Source organism: Hevea brasiliensis, chromosome 9 (assembly GCF_030052815.1).
Source record: "Hevea brasiliensis isolate MT/VB/25A 57/8 chromosome 9, ASM3005281v1, whole genome shotgun sequence".
Lineage (NCBI taxonomy): Eukaryota > Viridiplantae > Streptophyta > Magnoliopsida > Malpighiales > Euphorbiaceae > Hevea > Hevea brasiliensis.
Window position 1 is genome coordinate 24,091,099 of NC_079501.1, and position 20,569 is coordinate 24,111,667.

General features: G+C 32.8%; 4 protein-coding genes across 5 annotated transcripts; 3 read left to right on the top strand and 1 right to left on the bottom strand.

The window, feature by feature from the left end:
- Nucleotides 1-4,486: 4,486 nt before the first annotated feature.
- On the top strand, nt 4,487-8,282 carry LOC110659511 (uncharacterized). Its single transcript, XM_058153488.1, has 5 exons — nt 4,487-5,062; nt 5,607-5,705; nt 6,592-6,636; nt 7,385-7,522; nt 7,701-8,282. The coding sequence occupies exons 1-5, from the start codon at nt 4,679-4,681 to the stop codon at nt 8,061-8,063; spliced, it is 1,029 nt and encodes a 342-aa protein (XP_058009471.1). The 5' UTR covers nt 4,487-4,678; the 3' UTR covers nt 8,064-8,282.
- Nucleotides 8,283-8,800: 518 nt separating this feature from the next.
- On the top strand, nt 8,801-14,319 carry LOC110659510 (DNA repair endonuclease UVH1). 2 transcript variants are annotated; one of them, XM_021817469.2, is made up of 9 exons: nt 8,801-9,761; nt 10,124-10,347; nt 10,435-10,520; nt 10,761-10,922; nt 11,538-12,359; nt 12,718-12,828; nt 12,914-13,174; nt 13,251-13,474; nt 13,867-14,319. In XM_021817469.2, exons 1-9 carry the CDS (start codon nt 8,890-8,892, stop codon nt 14,075-14,077), a joined length of 2,973 nt encoding a protein of 990 aa, XP_021673161.2. In that variant the 5' UTR covers nt 8,801-8,889; the 3' UTR covers nt 14,078-14,319. The 2 variants fall into 2 exon arrangements, with proteins under 2 accessions (XP_021673161.2, XP_021673160.2); XM_021817468.2 differs by having other exon boundaries at nt 8,818-9,761; nt 10,432-10,520.
- A 753-nt stretch (nt 14,320-15,072) lies between these two features.
- Nucleotides 15,073-18,821, top strand: LOC110659509 (phospho-2-dehydro-3-deoxyheptonate aldolase 2, chloroplastic). Its single transcript, XM_021817467.2, has 5 exons — nt 15,073-15,677; nt 16,649-16,926; nt 17,337-17,610; nt 18,047-18,292; nt 18,397-18,821. The coding sequence occupies exons 1-5, from the start codon at nt 15,150-15,152 to the stop codon at nt 18,679-18,681; spliced, it is 1,611 nt and encodes a 536-aa protein (XP_021673159.2). The 5' UTR covers nt 15,073-15,149; the 3' UTR covers nt 18,682-18,821.
- Nucleotides 18,822-19,393: 572 nt separating this feature from the next.
- On the bottom strand, nt 19,394-20,348 carry LOC110659483 (germin-like protein 9-3). Its single transcript, XM_021817433.2, has one exon. It carries the CDS (start codon nt 20,205-20,207, stop codon nt 19,566-19,568), a length of 642 nt encoding a protein of 213 aa, XP_021673125.2. The 5' UTR covers nt 20,208-20,348; the 3' UTR covers nt 19,394-19,565.
- Nucleotides 20,349-20,569: the final 221 nt, after the last annotated feature.

Sequence of the window (20,569 nt, forward strand, 5' to 3'; positions counted from 1 at the left end):
TCAAAAATGGTAAATTTTAAAGAATCAATTAAATTTTAATATCTATAATTAAAATTGCATATGATTCAATTGTAGATGCCCATTTTTATCAAGGTAGCAACTGAAATTAATAATTCCATTTATCCTGATTTCTGCTTCTTGGAACAAAAAAAGAGAAAGAATAAAAAAAGCAGATGAAAATTGAAGACTGAAACATTGGGAATCCATTAAAATTGGGTCACACACATAAGTGGCTCAATTCAACACCATTGAAAGAGGGAAGCTTTTGAAGTTTTGAGATTTTTGTTCTTCACTCGAGTTGAAGGATTTGAAAGCCTAACTCTCCCATTACAAATAACCCACAAATTACAAGAAGAAAACCATTTAATCAAGAGCGCAGAACCAGCAGAGAAAATGACGGTATGTAAATAAAAAGAGAAATAATAAGAGAATGATGAAATATAATATATAAATAAATAAAGAAAGAGGATAAATGGTATCTTAATTTGCATCCTTGGTATTCTTGTAATTGGCTTTCTGCAATATTGCTGTGGCACTTTCTTTGTGAGGATCTTGTTGTGTATTCAGAGGGTGACTGTGAGTGGTAGTGTTACCATTTTCAATGAAAATATGGGGTTCAGTATGGGTTGAAATATTTGGGACCCTCCTCCATGCTAAATCTAGCTCACTTAAGCCTTCTTCCATGAAATCATAATACTTTCTGTCTCTGTTTGCCATGCCTTATGCCTTTACCTATCTTCACAAACTGTTGCTTCTTGTCTTGCTATGATCTTCCATGGGCATAGGTGCCCACATGCCTTTTTAACCAACCCCAGTGAATAATAAGATTACACCATGAGAAAGAATCATAATATGCAAAATTTTATCATTAATTAGGAGAAAAATAGGTAATTAATTAATAAGTAAATCTAATAATATATTAGTTCTTCATTATGGGATACTATTATATCTTTGAAAGTTAATACTTTGAATTCTAAATCTATCTATATATATAGATCTTGCAAATTTTTTCAAAGCATTGACATATAGCATTGTTTATATAGTATTGCCACATGCACTTTCTATAAAGAGTTTGTCTTATCTTATAATTATTACTAATTAATTATTTTTTTTAATTTTAAATTTAATTTTCTTTTAAATTTTTAAGCATCAATATTATTACCATTACTTTTTTAATTTTATAATTTTTTTTCTTTTAAACATTATTATTATTCAGTTACTTTTTCTTTATTTTTATGATTTAAATGATTATTTTCTTTAATAATTAATTGCTAAAACTCAAGATTTTTATTATTAAATTTACTATTTAAAATTATTATTTAATATTATTTTTAATTTAATATTAATACATCCTATAAAATGCATATATTTATCACCAATAAAATAAAATTTTACTTACGTAATTATTGATAAACGAGAAATTTGTATTGATATTTAATTTCTCATTGTTTTTTAATATTTTTATAATATAATTAATAAATGATAAATATTATTACTTTGATTAATATTAATCATGTTATATTGCTATTAATTTTAATCAATTTATTTATAAAATATAATTTATTTAATTTCAATACTTTTTATTTTTATTAATTAATTATTCAATTATTTTAAATTATAATTTAAATATTATTATGCTATAAATTTCTCATATATATATATATATATATATATATATATATATATATATATATATATATATATATATATATATATATATATATATATATATAAAAGTTATAAATTATTTAATAATTACCCTCCTCAATACTATAATAAATAGCCATTATTATTAAGTAAATTATAATATATTAATATATATATATTTATTCTATATACTTATAATTTTATACAATACATATATCTAATTGTTTTAGCACTATTTTTAAATCATTAATATTATTTTTTAGAATATTATTAATATAATTAAAATAAAAATAATGCTTGGGTATATTATATTTATTTAATATATTATGAGAATATAAAAAATTTTGAAATTTTAAAGTGGTGAAAATGATTATATGATTTAACTATCTCTAATTATTCTATATTTTTATTCAATTTTTTTATTATATTGTTATATTTTTATTATGAAACATTCATTAAAAATTTTGAGAAATAAAAAGTTTAAACCTTTATAAAATAAAATGTGAAGTAACAATAAATTTGAAACATTATTTATTTTTATATAATAAAATTAAAAATATATAATTAAAATTATTAATAGCACGAGTGAATTCTAAGTATATATCTATATATTATCCCCATGTCAACTTTTTATAGAGACTGAGCATGACTTTTTTATGATGCTGTTATATATCACCCTCTATAAAGAATAATGAATGTTTTCTTTTATGATAATTATTAAATTAGTTTTTCATTTTTTTAAATATTATCATTATTATTGATATTACTACTTTAATTTTTATGATTTAAATAATTATTTTTTTTTAAAAATTAATCGTGAAATCCACGTCCTTTGAGGTTAAATTTGTTATTTAAAATTTATTATATTATTTTTTATAATTTTGTTTATGTAAGTATAAAATTTTAATTTATACTTCACTTATATTTCATTTTCAATTGATGAAATATTTTTATTTTTTTTATACAAAATTAATTATTAAAATTATTTTATTTTAATTAAATGATAAATATGAATTTTATATTATTGTTACCCTTTACAACGTGCTTTTAACTTCTAAAAAAAATTTTGCATCGTTATTATAATATTTACTTTTATATGATTTTCTATTAATTTTTTATATATGATTATTGTTTCATTTTAAATAGTAATAAAATTAAATAAATAAAATAAAAATAAGTAATAATTGAATTTAAATGGTAAAATAAAAATATTAGAATAATAATTATCTTTTTGATAATAATCATAATATCTTTTTTTTTACCTATATGGCACAAGTTTTCTCTTTTTCAAACAAATCTTTAAAAATATCAAACATATTGTGAAATATAACAACTCTAATTTTAAATCCTTAAAAAAAAATTATAAGTGAAAAATCAAATATGAAATATAAAAATAAAGTTTATAATAAATGATAATATTTACCTTAAAATAATCTATGTTTCCATAAAATTTATTTATAGAATTAGAAATTAGAGATAACTGTTAAAATATTTTCAATGATTTAAAATTTTCATAGTTATAATTTCTTATTTGATTGATATACTCATATTCTTATTAGTTTATATTTATAATAATATATTCTTAATCTTCTCTCCATATATAATAATTTTTAGAGATAATTTTAAAAATCATAACATATGATTTGGTATATTATTATAATAAAAAATAAAATTTTATTTTTATCAAATTAATACATTATACCTGTATTTATTTATGTAAAACTTACATTTTTTTTTAATTTTATTTATTTCAATTAGTGTTAAAGTCAAGTTAATATTTTGTTAAAAACATATATATACACAGCTATATATGTGTTAACAAAAGTAGATGTATTTCGATTAATTATAAATAAATAAATTTAATCATTTCTCAGAGTTCATATATTTTCTTTTATATTTTATATTATTTTAAAATTCATTTTGTTCGTCTTATTTATAATTCATTTTTTTTAATTTTTTTTAAAATATGTTTACGTAATTATTTTTTTATCGCATTAAAGATTCCAATAAAATTAAAAATATTTATATATTTTCACAATTTCACATATTTATTTCTTAATTAATAAATTAAATTTATATCTTTTTTAAATAAATTAAATTTATATATTTTTTAAAACAACTCATGTAGTTAGAATTTTCATTTTTTTTTATCTCATTAAAATTGTAATTTAGTTATAATTTCTGATTAAAAATCTTAACTGAATTATATTTGTTGTACTTTAATTTTTAATATTTTAAGACTAAAACTACATATTTTCATTTAAACAACATATTTTTGTTTATTTAAATTTAAATAATTAATATTTTATAAATAATATTTTTATAATTATATTAAAACTATACAGATAAATAGATTATAGATTAATTATATTTTTTATTTTTTATTTATTAATTTTTTATTTAATTAATTAATTTTTTATAAAATTTTATATTTAATTAAAATTAAATACAAGTAAGATTAAAAATTTTAAATTCATATAAACTCTAAAATTAAAAATTTTAAATTTATATAAATATTAAAATTAATTTAAATAATAAAAATATACTTATAATTAATTTAAATAAAAATATATTTTTAGTAAAATTAATATTTTCCCTTCTTTCTTGCATTTATATGTAATACAGAATATAAAAAAAAATTCATATAATTTATAGATGAAAGTTTAATTAATAAGACTGAAATTTAATAAAATTATAAGTTTGGAATTATTTTTTTTTATCAGAGATGTGATAATTTATTTTGTAAGGAAATTTGTTTAAAACGATGTCGTTTTAAATCGTCCCTGTCAACTTCACGGAAAAAAACAAATGTAACCAACTTGCCTCAGATTCCACCGATCTCCATTGACTGAACCTTCTCTCTCCCTCACTTTTCTTTTAATTTTTAATTTATTGCCATGACTGCGCATCGTCCTCTCTGTCTTATCAGTCAACGCCAAACCAAACCCATAATCCCTTCTTTCCTCTCTCCTTCAATCCTCAATCTGAAACAATCCTCATCTGGATTTTACTCTCCACCCCAGAATCTCAAATGGGTCGCAGACTAAACGACCCAGAAGCTTCCCGTTTCACCTCTCTCACCCTTCTTCTGCTGGGTTTTATCTCCTGCGCGTTGGTCTACACGATCCTCTCCTTAGTGCTTAATCCCAGCGCCAATTTTACAAATTCAGGCTCCAAGTCTTTGGCATTGATAGAGGAGAGTTCAAAGGGTAATGATGGTGGGTGCTGTAGAGGGATTGATAATTTGGAGCTGTGGGGGGCTGCAGTGAAGTGGGGGTCAGAATTTAAGTTCAATTCTTCTACGGCGTGTTGTGAGGCCTGCAAGGCTATGTGTCATGGCAATGACGGGCCTTGTTTGTGTGATACTTGGGTGTTTTGTGGGAATAAAGAAACTTGTGGATCGAAATTCGGTGAGGTTAGATTACATTCAATGTCTTACTTACTTGAATTTTAATGATTTCAATTAAATTTCTATCCTTTATATATCTATATATATATATATATATATATATATATTCCTACTTTTGGGTTAGATTTTATTTGTTTGAGATAATATCTGATTTATTATTAGAGAAGAATAATAACTAACGGTTTTGTGATTATACACTGTCAAACTGGATGAAAGACAAGGTTTTGGAGTCGCTCATTCAGTCATTTATTTAATTTGCTTGGTGATCATTATTTTGTAGAAATCATCATGATAAAATCATTCATATCAAGTATAGTTTTAATGAGCGTCCTGCATTAATTGGATTTAACCTTTAGAAGTTTTCACTTAGCATAGCATGCTTGGTACTGAGCATTTGGCATAATTGAGAAGGTTTTGTTGGGAACTTATTTTTATTGTAGCTATATTCTATGTAATGCTGTTGCGAGTTATTTGGATGATTTTATGTAGTTTCAATTACTGCATTTATAATCTCACTAATTTAGCAGTTTGACTTACTGCATTTCTCCAGTGTTGGTTGAAGAAACAGAAGGATACATTGACCCCTGATCGGCAGGAAGCAGGTGATAAAGTCAGCTGGACTTCAGGACTCATCTTTGGAAAAGGAGAGGTATCAGTTTGGTTGAAATTTTTTCACTCTGGTTTTTAGTCAACTACATAAACTAATCCATCATCAAATAAATAGAATAATGCTATCACTAATAGACTACTCCCTCTGTCCCACAAAAATAGGCTTTTTTTTTTTTTTTTACATTTTAAAAATATTAGTATATTATGTATTGAAAAGATAAAATCTATTAGTTCCAAGATTAATTTATAAACATGAGTTATTTAATTTTTAATGGAGCAATATGAGTGAAGGGTATATTAAGAAAGGACTAAACAAAATTTATTGCTTTAGCTATATTAACTATGTTTTCTTAATCTATGTGAAAATAGAAGCAGAGGAAATATTTCATTCACAAACCGTAGTTCAACATACGCAATGATGTTTACCTTCTCAATGAAATCAGCCAAAAGCACACAAATCGTTATTCTCACATGCAAGCATAAATACTGTAAGCCAACCAAGCTTGGCTCTTTTCAGTTCATCACAGCAACTTGTGGCACTCCACTATCCACAGTTCCACACACAACGTCAAATTGTGGCACCCCGAAAAAGGATAGAAGCTCTGCTTTTTAGAGGCTCTGTTGGCTGGTCTACAAGGTCCAAATATAAATTTGGACATCTCCTTTCCAAGTTGAATTCAGTTGTGGATTACAGTATTCAAACTTCCACCATTTTTTGTTTAAATTCGTTTTTCTTCCTTGTCTGCTGCTCTCTTTTTTAGCCCTTACGGACTTAAATTCATAACACTGCCTCCTAAGAAATTCAAATACTGCTCTTTTTTTTTTTTTTTTTTTGGTATTCTAAGCAAAATACCTTCACTACTGTTGCCGTATTAAATTTAGTAATTCACAATATTGACATTCTAGCTTTTATTTGCTCCCTTCAGGGCATTGTTGGCTTGGAAACAGACTATGGCACTCTTCATATAAAAGTAAGTACTCATGCTTTTGGCTGGTCTATGATCTTAATTTGACGTAGTTGTAAATATATCAAGCAAGGTGCTCATCATTGATTATTTTTGGGTGCATTTGGAAGTACCTTTAATGTTAATTATTCCAGAGACCATAGTATACAACCTAAGAGCACATTTAGATGCGTCTGTGCCAAGTAGCATGTTGGCTTTATGCCTAGTCTCAGAGTAAATGAACTGAACACGATCATGATATATTTTATATTTTGAAAGAAATAATTGATGACTGTAACTGTATGACCAAATTCATTTTGTACGTACCCTGATATTTGGATTGAGGTATTCTTGTGCCATTTCATTCCTCACGTGATTTCTGGAATAATTTGGTTTTAAAAGTGCTATGGTTTTATGGGTTGAGACGAGTTAACATTGATTCATGGCACGCTATGTTCAGTGTTTATTGTGCAAAAGAATTCAATTAATATGGTATCCCTGTCACCATGAAGGACCATGCTGCAATCCTTATCACTGGATGAGAGGTTTATTTATTTATTTATTTATGTTTTTGAGATAAAACTGACTGCACAAATAAACAAACAGAATTCCCATGACTTGTATATGCTTTTCGATGCATACAAACATGTTTGTTTTCCTCTGCTACTGAGTCAGTTGAAACGTTCTTCATTTTCTTAGGTTTGTTCTGTTTCTAAGGATTTATGTATATCACATTTTAACAAATTGTCCCTTATAAAAATTTGGTTTGATGCAGCTTTTCCCTGATTGTGCTCCACATTCTGTAGCTTACATTCTTGAGTTGTTAGCATTGCGCCATTGCGCTGGTTGTGAATTTTTTCGTGCAGAGAGCCGGGGCCAATCTTGGGATTCAGAAGGAAAGCACATAAAAAATGTAAGGGATTATCAACTTTTCATTTTGTTTTCGTTTCTTTTCCATACAATATAAAATCCGAGTATATGTTTTTTTGCATTACTGGGGCATTGATTTCTGTTGCATTATTTTATCGTTGTCTTATGGATTTGATCACTTAATATTTCATAACCTGAAGCTTTTTTTATAAAATTTTCAGGCTCCTTTTGGCCCTCCTTTTGCCTTGATTCAAGGAACATTGGAAGCTCAAGGAAAAACATTCAAGAAAATCCCAAAAGAAGTTTGCCCAACCATAAGAAGGGGTTCAGTTGCTTGGGTTGGTTCTGGCCCAGAATTCTTGATTAGCCTAGCCAACCACCAAGAATGGAAAAAAGCATATACTGTCTTTGGTTCTGTTCTTCCAGAAGACATGAAAATTGCAGAGAAAATTGCCCAACTCCCTACCAAGTCAGATGTTTGGAACAACATTAATGTATCTGTATTGGAAAAGTCTGTTCCCTTGACGTTTCTAAGAATCAAGACAAGTCATGGAGAACTTGGAACAAATGTGAAATCAGATTGAAAATATTTATAGTATAACAATTCCTTTGTTATTCAGAAGAATCAACTTGAATATTGAAGAACCATGTACAAGAGTGAAGCTATATGGTTGGTGAAGCATACCGACGTGCCCTCTTATTTGGTTTTGTTTGAGTTTTGCTTGTTTATGCTCCCTCAACTGTACATTGTGAACTCAATTTTTGTCTTTCTTTGGTTTATATACATTACCAATTGATTGGCCGTCAGCGATCCTCTGTTTTTTACCATAATATGATCAAATGTTTGCATTAACGCCCATGTTTTAGCCCCAGAAAAAGCACCATAGATATTCAATTTCCTAATCTCAATGGATCGTCAATTGAAACAACTAAAAATTGAGATGAAAATTGGATCATCAATTGTTTTTGCTGTGCCATTTAGCAATGAGGAAATTTTGAAGAAAGTGATAGTGTCAGCATTTCAAACCAAAGATTGGTAATGGCCCAATGGCTCTGTTTATGGATGCGAGGTGGAAACTGCTTTTCAGAAAGGTTGACAAGTACTGTGTGCTAAATAATAATGAATGTTTTCACATTTTCAGGTGGTCTTTATTATTATTATTATTATTATTATATTTACTTTCTTTATAAGGCATTACTTCTGTGTTGAATGATTTATTATTAATACAGAATTTTTTTATATAATAATAACGATAATAATGATAATATCTGAAAACGATGTCGTTTAAAAGTTGAACTCTTCGAACTCAAACCTTGACTTTTGACACTCGACCTTTTTTAACACCACCATCATCCATTCTTCTACCCGCCACCGCCACTCTCCGATCATCAGTATCCAATCCGGCCACCATGGTCCAATTCCACGAGCACATAATCACAGACCTTCTGGAGGACCCCACTGGTGGACTTGTAATCCTTTCCTCCGGTCTTTCCCTTCCCAAACTCGTTTCCTCTCTCCTCCTCCTCCACCACCCCTCCCAAGGCACTCTCCTCATCCTTTCTCCTTCTCCTTCCCTCAAATCCCAAATCCTCCACCACCTCAAAACCCACCACCACTTCTCCCCTGAAAACCACCAAATCACTGAAATCACCGCCGAGCTACCCTCCCACTACCGTCTGTCCCTCTATTCGTCCGGTCAAATTTGTTTCATCACTGCGAGAATTCTCATTGTTGACCTACTAACTAACAAAATCCCTGTCACTAACCTATCGGGACTGATTCTTCTTAATGTTCACTCTCTCTCTGAAGCCTCGACGGAAGCTTTCATAGCTCGAATCCTCAAAACCCTAACTCAGTCTATTTACATCCGTGCCTTCACCGACAAGCCGCACGCTATCGTGGCTGGGTTTTCTAAGACTGAACGTATAATGAAGTCTCTTTATATAAAAAAACTGCACCTTTGGCCGAGGTTTCAGGTTTACGTATCCGAGGAGCTGGAGAGGGCCCCGCCGGAGGTGGTTGATGTGAGGGTGCCGATGACTAAGTACATGTTGGGGATACAGAAGGCGATTGTGGAAGTTATGGATGCGTGTTTGAAAGAGATGAGAAAGACCAATAAAGTGGACATCGACGATTTGACGGTAGAGAATGGGTTGTTTAAGTCGTTTGATGAGATTGTGAGGAGGCAGTTGGATCCCATTTGGCATATCTTGGGGAAGAAGACAAAGCAACTGGTTTCGGATTTGAAGACCCTAAGAAAGTTGCTGGATTATCTTGTTAGGTAAAGCTTGAACTTAATTATTTGGGTGAAAACGTTTTTACTTTTTGATTGCTGGGTTAATTGTGGGTTTACTGATTGATTTGTTATGGATATTCTGTTAAATGGAGAAAATTGATAGGCTCCGTGATATTGTTAGCTGAAGAATGTTTTATTTGCTGATCGGTTTTACAAATGTAGGTTAATTTTGCCAAGTTTGATTAGATTATTGGACTAAATAATAGTGAAGAAGTTCATATGTTTCTAAGTCTAGTTGAATTGTTGTTTTCAGTTATGCTGGATAATTTTTCATTGGTAGTTTTGTAATGACCTTTGACTAGTTATGAATTTTTGAATTGACTTGGATGGATGTATGATTTGAGTAGGTATGATGCAGTGAGTTATTTGAAATATTTGGATACGCTTAGGGTGTCAGAGAGTTTCCGGTCTGTTTGGATATTTGCAGAGTCCAGCTTTAAGATATTTGACCATGCAAAGAAGCGTGTCTATCGTTTGGCAAGATCAAATGATACAAAAGTAAATGGGCTGAGTAAGAACACTTTGGGCAAAAAGAGAAAACTAAAGAGGGATGATGATAATGAGGAAAAAGGTGAAGGCATATTATTCTATTTTCTGATTTGGCAAGCTCTTCTGTGGCATTATTTTAACTCTTCTTGTTTACATGCTTATTTAGCAGCTGATGGTGCTTCATCCACTGGTACAAATAGTGAGGTTATATTGGAGGAGGTTTTGGAGGCAGCACCAAAGTGGAAGGTGTTACGTGTGAGTGAGTGAGTGAGTGACATTGTCTATGTTATCTTATTGTTACATCAACTTGCTACCCCATATATGTAAGCAAATGATCTATAGCGATTGAGCCGCACCTTTTCACGTGTCATTTTGTTTTCTAGTTATATAGTGCCTATCATTGTTTTAGATTGGAATTTTACGGTGAAAAATAAATGATATAAACAAAGGTGTGGACTGTTTATGTTTATTTTAGAGGTGATAATTTTATTGCAGGAGATTCTTGAAGAGATAGAGGAAGAAAGACAAAAGCAGGCCTTGTCAAGAGAAGACCTGGTTGAAAGTGAAGAGGTTGATAGTGGCATCATCGTAGTGGCGTGCAAAGATGAATGCTCATGCATGCAGCTTGAAGATTTCATCACAAATGGCCACCAGAAGGTTTTTATGCTATTTTTACTTTTTTCCTTTTTTTTTTCTCCAAATTTTGTTCTTTCTTTGGAGCATTATGTTCATTATTTCGCCCTTTGTAAGGCATGTGCTTGTAGTTTTTCCCAGGCTAGAGTAGCAGTGTAGACCTGAGCGAACCATGCAAAAACAAAATTTTTATTTTGGTAAGTCAGTTTGGTTGATTTTATAAAAGCCCTAAGCTAGAGTGTGAACTAGTGCGCAGTTAACACCATCCTTTCTGGCCTAGCCAGTTTTTGGCAGCTCATGTCATTGCATTTTGCTTTCCATTTTGGAAGTGAGTGCTGTTGTTTTGGTATTTTACTGAGATATAGATAGTTTTCATTAATGGTCCAAGGCTAGGTTACAAATGCATGGCAACTCTCCCTTGTCACTAACAAAGTTGGGCTTCATACCGAGTCTTTGTTAGGAAGCCAAGAGACTTTCAGCTAAGCTAGTGCTATGAATCTACCATCTTCAAAGGCATAGGGAATTTCTGCTTCAACTCACTGAGAGTCATATCTAAACTATAAGTAGTTACTCCACATTACTGGACTTACATGTTAAAACATTATATGTAGCCAATTCATGGCATGTTTTCTTTTGAAGGTATTGCGAGAAGAATGGGAGAAGTACTTGTTGAGCAAGGTAGAATTGCGTCATTTGCAAATACCTCAGAAAAAGAAACATAAACCAAGGGAATCAAAAGGATTTGGCATTCTTGATGGAGTTGTTCCTGTTACAACTACAAAGAATGCAGAATCTACCAGTGTAAACAAGCAGGAACATGATGCCCTGTTGGCAGCAGCATCGGAGATAAGAAATCGGTGTAGGAGGGATTATATTGTTGACGATGAACCGCAGGCTCTTGTTGACAGCAAACATCAAAAAGGAAGGGGAAAAGGACAGGATAAAAGAGGTCGAAGAAAAAATGCTCTGAATTCCAGAAATAAAGATGATGATGCCAATAACAAAGTGGCAAGAAGTGATAAGCCTGAAATATCTAGTTCAGAGCGAAAAGGCCAAATAGCTGATAATTATCCAGCTATTGCAGATGGTTATCCTGAAAACAGCTTGAAGAGTGCATCTATAGACCAAGGGGATATTCGGAGGCGTACTCAACAGCCCAGTTCTGCCTACCGCAATGCTAAGCAAATACCGCCAGTGCACTTTTACGCGCAAGAAAGCGATCAGCCTATACTCGACATTTTGAAGCCCTCTGTAATTATTGTTTACCATCCGGACATGACATTTGTCCGAGAAATCGAAGTCTATAAGGCTGAAAATCCCTCAAAGAAGTTAAAAGTTTATTTTCTTTTCTATGAAGATTCTACTGAGGTCCAAAAGTTTGAGGCAAGCATACGCAGGGAGAACGGAGCATTTGAATCATTGATTCGACAGAAATCTTTGATGATGATTCCAGTTGATCAGGTATGTTCTTGAGTTTTCTCTCATCCTTTCCAGCTAAATTCATATAAAAAAATCCTATAAAAATGTAAAATATTAGGATCGTGATTTACTGAGCTTATGTCAGTATAATTAGATGTCTTTGGCCAATCCTATGAAAGGAGAAAAGGATGCATTTTTTTGGGGATCATAGTGTTTGAGATTCAACTGTTTGTAATATTATTGACAGATATTTTTTTTTTTTTTGGGGGGGGGGGGTTGTCTTTCAACAAGGGAATAAAAAAGGAACACTTAGTTATAGTGTTCTGTCTTTTAAACTTTTACATCTATGCTAGCTACTAATCTCTATTTTATTTGTGGATTTCACTTGACATTGGATCAGAATGCAAATTGCCTGGGATTGGATTCTTCTATGGAGTCACAGCCTTCTAGTTCCCAAAATTCAATAACCAGAAAGGCTGGTGGAAGAAAAGAAGTTGAGAAGGAAATGCAGGTTCGATAGCATATCAGACCTTTCCTAAGATTTGCATTCTTCATCTCTTCTACAAAATATTATTTAGAGAATTCTGCCGTTTCAGGTCATAGTGGACATGAGGGAATTCATGAGCAGTCTTCCAAATGTTCTCCACCAGAAAGGGATGCGTATCATACCAGTGACCTTGGAAGTGGGGGACTATATCCTCTCTCCATTAATATGTGTGGAGAGAAAGAGTATTCAAGATCTTTTTATGAGCTTCACATCTGGCCGCCTTTACCACCAAGTGGAAACAATGGTCCGCTATTATAGAATACCTGTTCTTCTGATTGAATTTTCACAAGACAAAAGCTTTTCGTTTCAGGTAAACTAAGTTAAATCTAAGGGAAAGGCCTCTATTGTTGTTTTGCTACGTTTATTAATTGGATATAAATTTGCAGTCAGCAAGTGATATTGGTGATGATGTCACGCCAAATAGTATCATATCCAAGCTCTCATTGCTTGTTATGCACTTTCCACGCTTGCGAATCATCTGGTCTCGCAGTTTGCATGCTACTGCTGAAATATTTGCTTCACTGAAGGCAAATCAGGATGAACCCGATGAAGCCAAGGCAATCAGAATTGGTGTCCCGTCAGAAGAGGGTATTGTGGAAAATGATGTGAGGTAAGAATAAGATACATGGTGCTATTTTCCTTTCCTGCGTTATGCTTTGAGGGAAGATGGAGGGAGAATTTGCTACTTTTATTTGGCTGGATGTATCTGGTGCTTTTTAGTGAGATGTAGGTGGATGGCTGGATGTAACTGGTTGAGCGCAAGCCCCAGTTGCCATCAGTTAATGTGGCATTTGACAAGGGACCTAGTAGTTGAGTTTCACTGAATAAACATGGAATACGCTAGGCCTCAAGATGCCAACTTTTCTGTTCGAGTCTATTGGCTTTTGTTACCTTGTATCCCACCTGCCTGGCGGCAGGACCCAATTAGAATTTGATTGGACTAGTTCCTGTCGCTCGTTATTACTATTGTTATTTCGTGTGCTAACATTTAATCAATTACAGAGCTGAGAACTACAACACATCTGGTGTCGAGTTTTTAAGACGACTCCCCGGAGTGACAGATTCCAACTACAGGGCCATAATGGATGGATGTAAAAGCTTATCTGAACTTGCCCTTCTTCCTGTAGAGAGGCTAACTGAACTAATGGGTGGTCAAAAGGCTGCTCGGACTCTGAGAGACTTCCTTGATGCCAAGTATCCAACCTTGTTATAATGTTGTTTAGTATGGTTCAAGTGGTACGGAAGTTGTTTCTTATTTATTCATTGCTGTGTTATCACAGAAATTCTGAATTAGAGTAACATGCAATTTATTGTTGTTGTAGAATTGGTAATTAGGGATTTTTATCATTCGAGCAGAATATTGTTATTTTCTCATCTTGTTTCTTTGCATGGAAAGCTAAGCTTTTATGCAGACACGTGAGATTTTTATCAAAATGTATACTTTGATTTCTTCAATTTCACAATTTGCAATTTTAGTTTCTCACATTTATTAATGGTTCAGTCAATATTCTAATATTTTTTTTAATTATATAATCTTGATAATTTAAATTATATCATTTTTTTCTGAAACTTAAAATTTAATTGCACTGTAGTTGATATGAATGACTAAATTATATTTGGTAAAATGTTTAATTTAGTTCTTGTATTTATTGAGAAAATTTAATCGAGTTTGTTTTTATTTTTTTATTTTTAACTTAGTTTAAAAATTTTAATTTAAATTCAATTTAGTTTAAAAGTTAAAATTTATAATTAAATTTATTAATTTTTTTTATTTAAAGTAAAAATCTTGAAGTTTATTTTTTAATTTTTAAATTTAATTTTTAAATTTTTAAATTTTTAAATTTAATTTTTAAATTTAATTTTTAAATTAAATTAAATTAAATTAAATTAAAAATTTTAAATTAAATAAAATAAAAAATTTAAAAATAAAATAAATTAAATTTTTTCTATAAATACATAGTTAAATTAAACTTTAAGCCAAGTATATTTTGAGACGAACCTCAGAATATTTTTTTTAGTTAATCCATATTTCTGTAACAGCTTAGAAACTAATAAAACGGTGCGTCAGGCTGTCGCCTGTCAGCAATTGGCAAGCTACTCTTTTTTTTTGTCTTATTCCAGATGTCTGACAAGCGACTGCAACACGGTACCGTTTAAATGCAACCACTATTAGCAAAACGATGTCGCTTGATCCGGATTTCTTAATCAGAACAAGTTGATAGTGGAATGTCATCATTCTTCAATCATCAGTCACACTTATCCATCCTTGCGCTTTTCACAGAGAAATGGCTCTCTCTGCTGCAGCCAATCTCACCGCCGCCAAGACCTCGATCTGCCATTCCGCCGCCACCTCCGCCACCGACACCTCCGCCTCCCCTTTCAAACCTCAAATCTTCCCTGTCCATCTCACCAACACCACCATCAACAAAAAACCCAGACCTACCATCGTTGCCTCAGTCTCCACCTCCTCTTCCTCATCATCATCTTCGTCCAACTTAATTTCTCCCAACTGGTCCTTGGACAGCTGGAAAACAAAACAGGCCCACCAGCTTCCGGAATACCCTGATCAGGGAGAATTGGAATCGGTGCTCCACACCCTCAGCAGCTTCCCGCCAATTGTTTTTGCAGGGGAGGCGAGGAAGCTCGAGGAAAGAATAGCCAGTGCAGCCGTGGGAAATGCGTTTTTGCTTCAAGGTGGAGATTGTGCCGAGAGTTTCAAAGAGTTTAATGCCAATAACATTCGTGATACCTTCCGGGTTTTGCTGCAGATGGGTGTTGTTCTCACTTTCGGTGCCCAAATGCCCATCATCAAGGTCCCAGCTTTATGCGTAATATATAAATGTGTGTTTGTTCTTGTGGTTGAATGTGAGTTTAAATGGATTTGTGGAGGATTGGATTCTCTCTTGGATGCCAGTTTGGTTGCGATTGCTATAAATCCAATTTCGCGCAAAAACCAAATATTTACAATTTTAAAATTTGAATTTTATTGCAATTCTACACAATCAAACGCTCTTGAGGCTCATTTGGATTTGTTTTTGTCTGTTTCGTTTCTGATTCAGTTTTCTGTTTGCGATGAATGTCGGTTTTAAAGGATGTCATTCGTGATGGATGCTTTGATGCATTGAATTTTCTGTAGAAGCCATGTGAATTTGGTTTGATACCTGTATCTTCATTTTTATTTCCATAGTTTTTTTTTTTACACTATCAGTTACTGAGTTGCTTGACTAGTGAGTCCTTAATATGTTTCTTTAGAGGAGTTCCCTCGAATGTTTCACGAGTTATGAAAATATTGGAACTTTACAAATGTAAGTTATGAACTGATACTCTTTTCATCAACATTCCAAATATTTAGATTCATTTTAAATTCTTTTATTCATTGGAGATTCATTCCAAATAATGTGCTTAAATGTGAAAATATTGGAACTTTTTGAATGCTTTCACTATGAACTGAAATTCTTTTCTATGTACAAATTTGCGAGATGTGCTACAATTCTTTCAGAACTTACTATAAGTTGTATTTGCAATGATCTACTTGTATAAATTCTGCGTGTAGGATCCAAGTCGCTTAGTTGCTCTCATAATTTATCATGCTACTAGTTTATGTTTTTGAAATTTTAGCTTCTAATATTAGTGGATCCTAATTGAAATTTGCTTCAGTTTATTGATGTGGAGCATTTACAGTAATCACATAATTTACTTGGAGCCTTGTATTCCAAATTGATTTAGTTTCTTATAAAGAAATGGATTGTGAAACTTTTGTTCATTTTGATTAACCACATGACAGGTGGGAAGGATGGCAGGCCAATTTGCGAAACCTAGGTCGGAGCCATTTGAGATAAAAGATGGTGTGAAACTCCCAAGTTATCGAGGAGACAATATTAATGCTGATGCTTTTGATGAGAAATCTAGAATACCTGATCCTCAAAGGTTGATTAGAGCATACCTGCAATCTGTTGGCACCTTGAATCTTCTTAGGGCTTTCGCTACTGGTGGATATGCTGCCATGCAAAGAGTTTCACAATGGAATCTTGACTTTGTTCTGCATAGCGAGCAAGGGGACAGGTGTGTCCTGGATTTATACATCTTTATATGTTGTTTAGATTTTTCATCCACTTTCAACTTTAGCTGCAGTTCCAGCTTGGCCTTGCACATATGACCAGCTCTCTAATTGTAGGTCTTGCATAGTCTAAAACTGAAGAGTGAGTTACTGTTGCATAAATTGGTGTGCATGATATTTTCACATTGAGGTTCACTTTTTAAGCCATTTTTTATGACAGTAATAGTATGATGGCCCAAATGTTTTCTGCTATATGATTTGTGAATTTGGTTGTCATTTTACTGGCATCATATTAGTCAATTAAATCTATAAGAACGAAAATGTTTTTAGATGTATTGGTAATTGGTATTTATATTTACAGAAGCTGGTATCTTTTTGTAATTTTTATTGTTGAATATCTTTTGCACAAAGCCAGGTACATGGAACTTGCACGAAGAGTAGATGAGGCTCTGGGGTTCATGGCTGCCGCTGGTCTCATTGATCATCCTCTAATGAACACAACTGAGTTTTGGACATCTCATGAGTGCCTTCATTTGCCATATGAACAGGCGTTAACCAGAGAGGACTCAACAACTGGCCTCTTTTATGACTGTTCTGCTCACATGCTCTGGGTAGGTGAGAGGACTCGGCAGTTGGATGGAGCTCATGTTGAATTCCTCCGAGGTGTTTCCAACCCTCTTGGGATCAAGGTAGGTCGCAATTACAACCTGTAGAGTCTGAAAGCCTAAACTGTATATAACTCTAAAACCTTGCCACAAAATTAGTAAATGGCAATTGAATGCTGAATTTCATTGCTAAGAAGGGGGAAAAAAATCAACATCAAAATTTGATCCAACTTTAACTCACATGGGATTCATGTTTTCCTTGAAATAAATGAGGACACTTGCCCTCGTGGCTTTTTGATTGTTGCTCGGATTTAATCACGAGTTGAAATATTTTGTTGCATATATTTATGGGGAAGAAATTTTTTCAATAAGTTGAGAGTTTAATGGATTGATAGGATTGAATCAATCAAGAAGGCTCAATTGTTTGCATGCAGTTTACTGTCAAAAGAAATGAAAAAAACATTTTAGTGTCAATTCTTCTTTTACATTTTTAATTTGTTGATACTCTTGACTTGTACAGGTGAGTGATAAGATGGACCCAAAGGAGCTTGTGAAGTTGTGTGAAATTCTTAACCCTCACAACAGACCTGGAAGGTTAACGATTATTGTCAGAATGGGAGCAGATAACCTGCGGATAAAACTCCCCCATCTCATTAGAGCTATACGCCAGGCTGGGCTTATAGTCACCTGGGTCAGTGACCCCATGCACGGCAATACTATTAAGGCTCCATGTGGTCTCAAGACACGGCCATTTGATGCAATTAGGGTAAGAAAAGTCATGAAACACCTTTTCTCAGAACTTCGAATTCATCATTTCTGAATTCCTCTCCCTAGGGGATATTAATAGCAATTAACTTGGGCTTGTTTCAGGCTGAGCTTAGGGCATTCTTTGATGTGCATGATCAAGAAGGCAGCTACCCAGGAGGAGTTCATCTTGAGATGACAGGGCAGAATGTAACAGAGTGTGTTGGAGGGTCAAAGGCTGTGACTTTTGATGACTTAAATTCCCGTTACCACACACACTGTGACCCTAGGTTGAATGCATCACAGTCGCTAGAGCTGGCTTTTGCTATAGCAGAGAGGTTGAGGAGGAAAAGGTTAAGGTCTGGTGATGGCATCCTTAGAGGCCACAATGTTGGTGGATCTGTGGCATAAGATGCTTGACTTTGGACTTTGTTACTTAGTTGTGGAATTTAGTTTGTTCTTTTATGCTTTTGTAAACTGAAATAAACTACTGGTACTTCTACGCAAATTTTTTTTTGTGGAAGGCCTCTTAACTATATTTGTCCTCTTAACCATATTTGTTTCCCCTCTCTCTCTCTCTCTCTCTCTCTCTCACACACACACACCTCTCTCTCTCTCTCTCACACACACGCGCGCACACACACACGCACACACACATGTGCTTTGTATTTGTATTAGATCTCTCTCTCTCATATATATGCGCTTTGTATTTCTATTTGAAACTGTATCACCGAAAGAGTGGAACTGAAGCTTCCATGACTAAATGCCTCCGATCACTCATAATCGAGCATCTACGAATTCAATGTTGCTCCATCCGAAGAAGATTATGGTAGTTTTTTTTTTTTCTTTTTTTTTTAAGTGCAATTGGCTTTGATTTGAATTCGAATTAATTGTCACAATTAGTTAGAGAATAAATCAGCTATTTTTTAAAATCGAGGGCGTCAAAGTGTTAATAACGGTGTAATCTAAAGATTACAAAATAACTTATTTGCATAGGGAGAAAATATATCAGTCCAACTGAGAGATTTAATGTGTTCTTTTTTCTTCTCTCCGTTTGGATTTCAGCATTAATTATTCAACTTTATTTGATCAAGATCCATAAAATAAGAGTTGGCAATACTCATACCCTCAACAAGAAATATTGCATTAAACATGAAATAATTATTTCTAAACGGATAACAAACAACAATACACAAGTTATTGTCTATTTCATTTGACATCAGAATGTTGTTTTTGGCTTGATCATGTTCATCATCATTTTTATTTTATTTTTCTTATTATCAGAGTCAACAACTTTATGCTGCTTTTGTGATGTTATTAGCAGCAATTAGCTTGGATATGGTCTCCAAATCAGTTTTGAAGGCCTTAGCAAGAATTTCTGCACTAATCCCACTTGCAAACACAGTACTAGGCAATGAAACAGTCCCTGCATTTGCACTTCCGAACATCCCAAGAGCAAATGCGGGAGAATCGCTCCTTGTGTTAACCTGGAAATGAACCAGTCCTTTCGGGAAGATAAACATATCAGGAACCTGAAGAGTTTGTTTGAAAAGCTTGTTTGTCGAGTCGACGAACCCAACTTCAAGAACTCCTTGTAAGACTATCAGGAGCTCTGCTGCTCTTGGATGAACATGAGGAGGGTTGCTGCCTGAGGGAGGATATATAAGTGCAGCAATAGACACGGCTTGGCCTTCCAGGGCAGGGAATTCTTTCATTGATGCTATTGTTACTATGGCTGCAGTTTTTCCTGTTGCATTCACGTTTACTAATTCTCTGAACCCTGTGTAGGTGAAGAATTGGCTAGTTATGTTGCTGGGGTCAAGGCCTGTAGGTATTAAGAAATCCTTAAGGATATCTGGGTCTCGTGCATTACCCAAAAATGAATTGGCTAATGCCAGGATCATGGCCAAGGCTATGAAGCTGCAGACCTTTCCCATTTGTGGATTGAGGATTGAGAATTGATAAATATTTCAAGATAACCTGAAGTTCCAAGATGTGGCTCTAGACTATATATAGGTAGTGGATTAAGATGGGGAAAATTCAAAGCATTTTGCAGTCGCTTATCTCATTTCTTAGTTGCCTGCAAACTTACAAGAGTGCAATAATACACAATTAGTTGGCAATCGATGCTTCATAGGTGATTGATATGACCTATATTTTGTTTTCTGCACGTAGCCAGCTTGGCATTAGATTCTGCAAACTGAACTATGCAAGTAATGTCAAGTGTTTTTTTCCCCTCTTTTTAAGAAAAAGTTATTTGGTAAGCGACAAAACTAAGAGGAAGTTTGGCAGTCTCAGT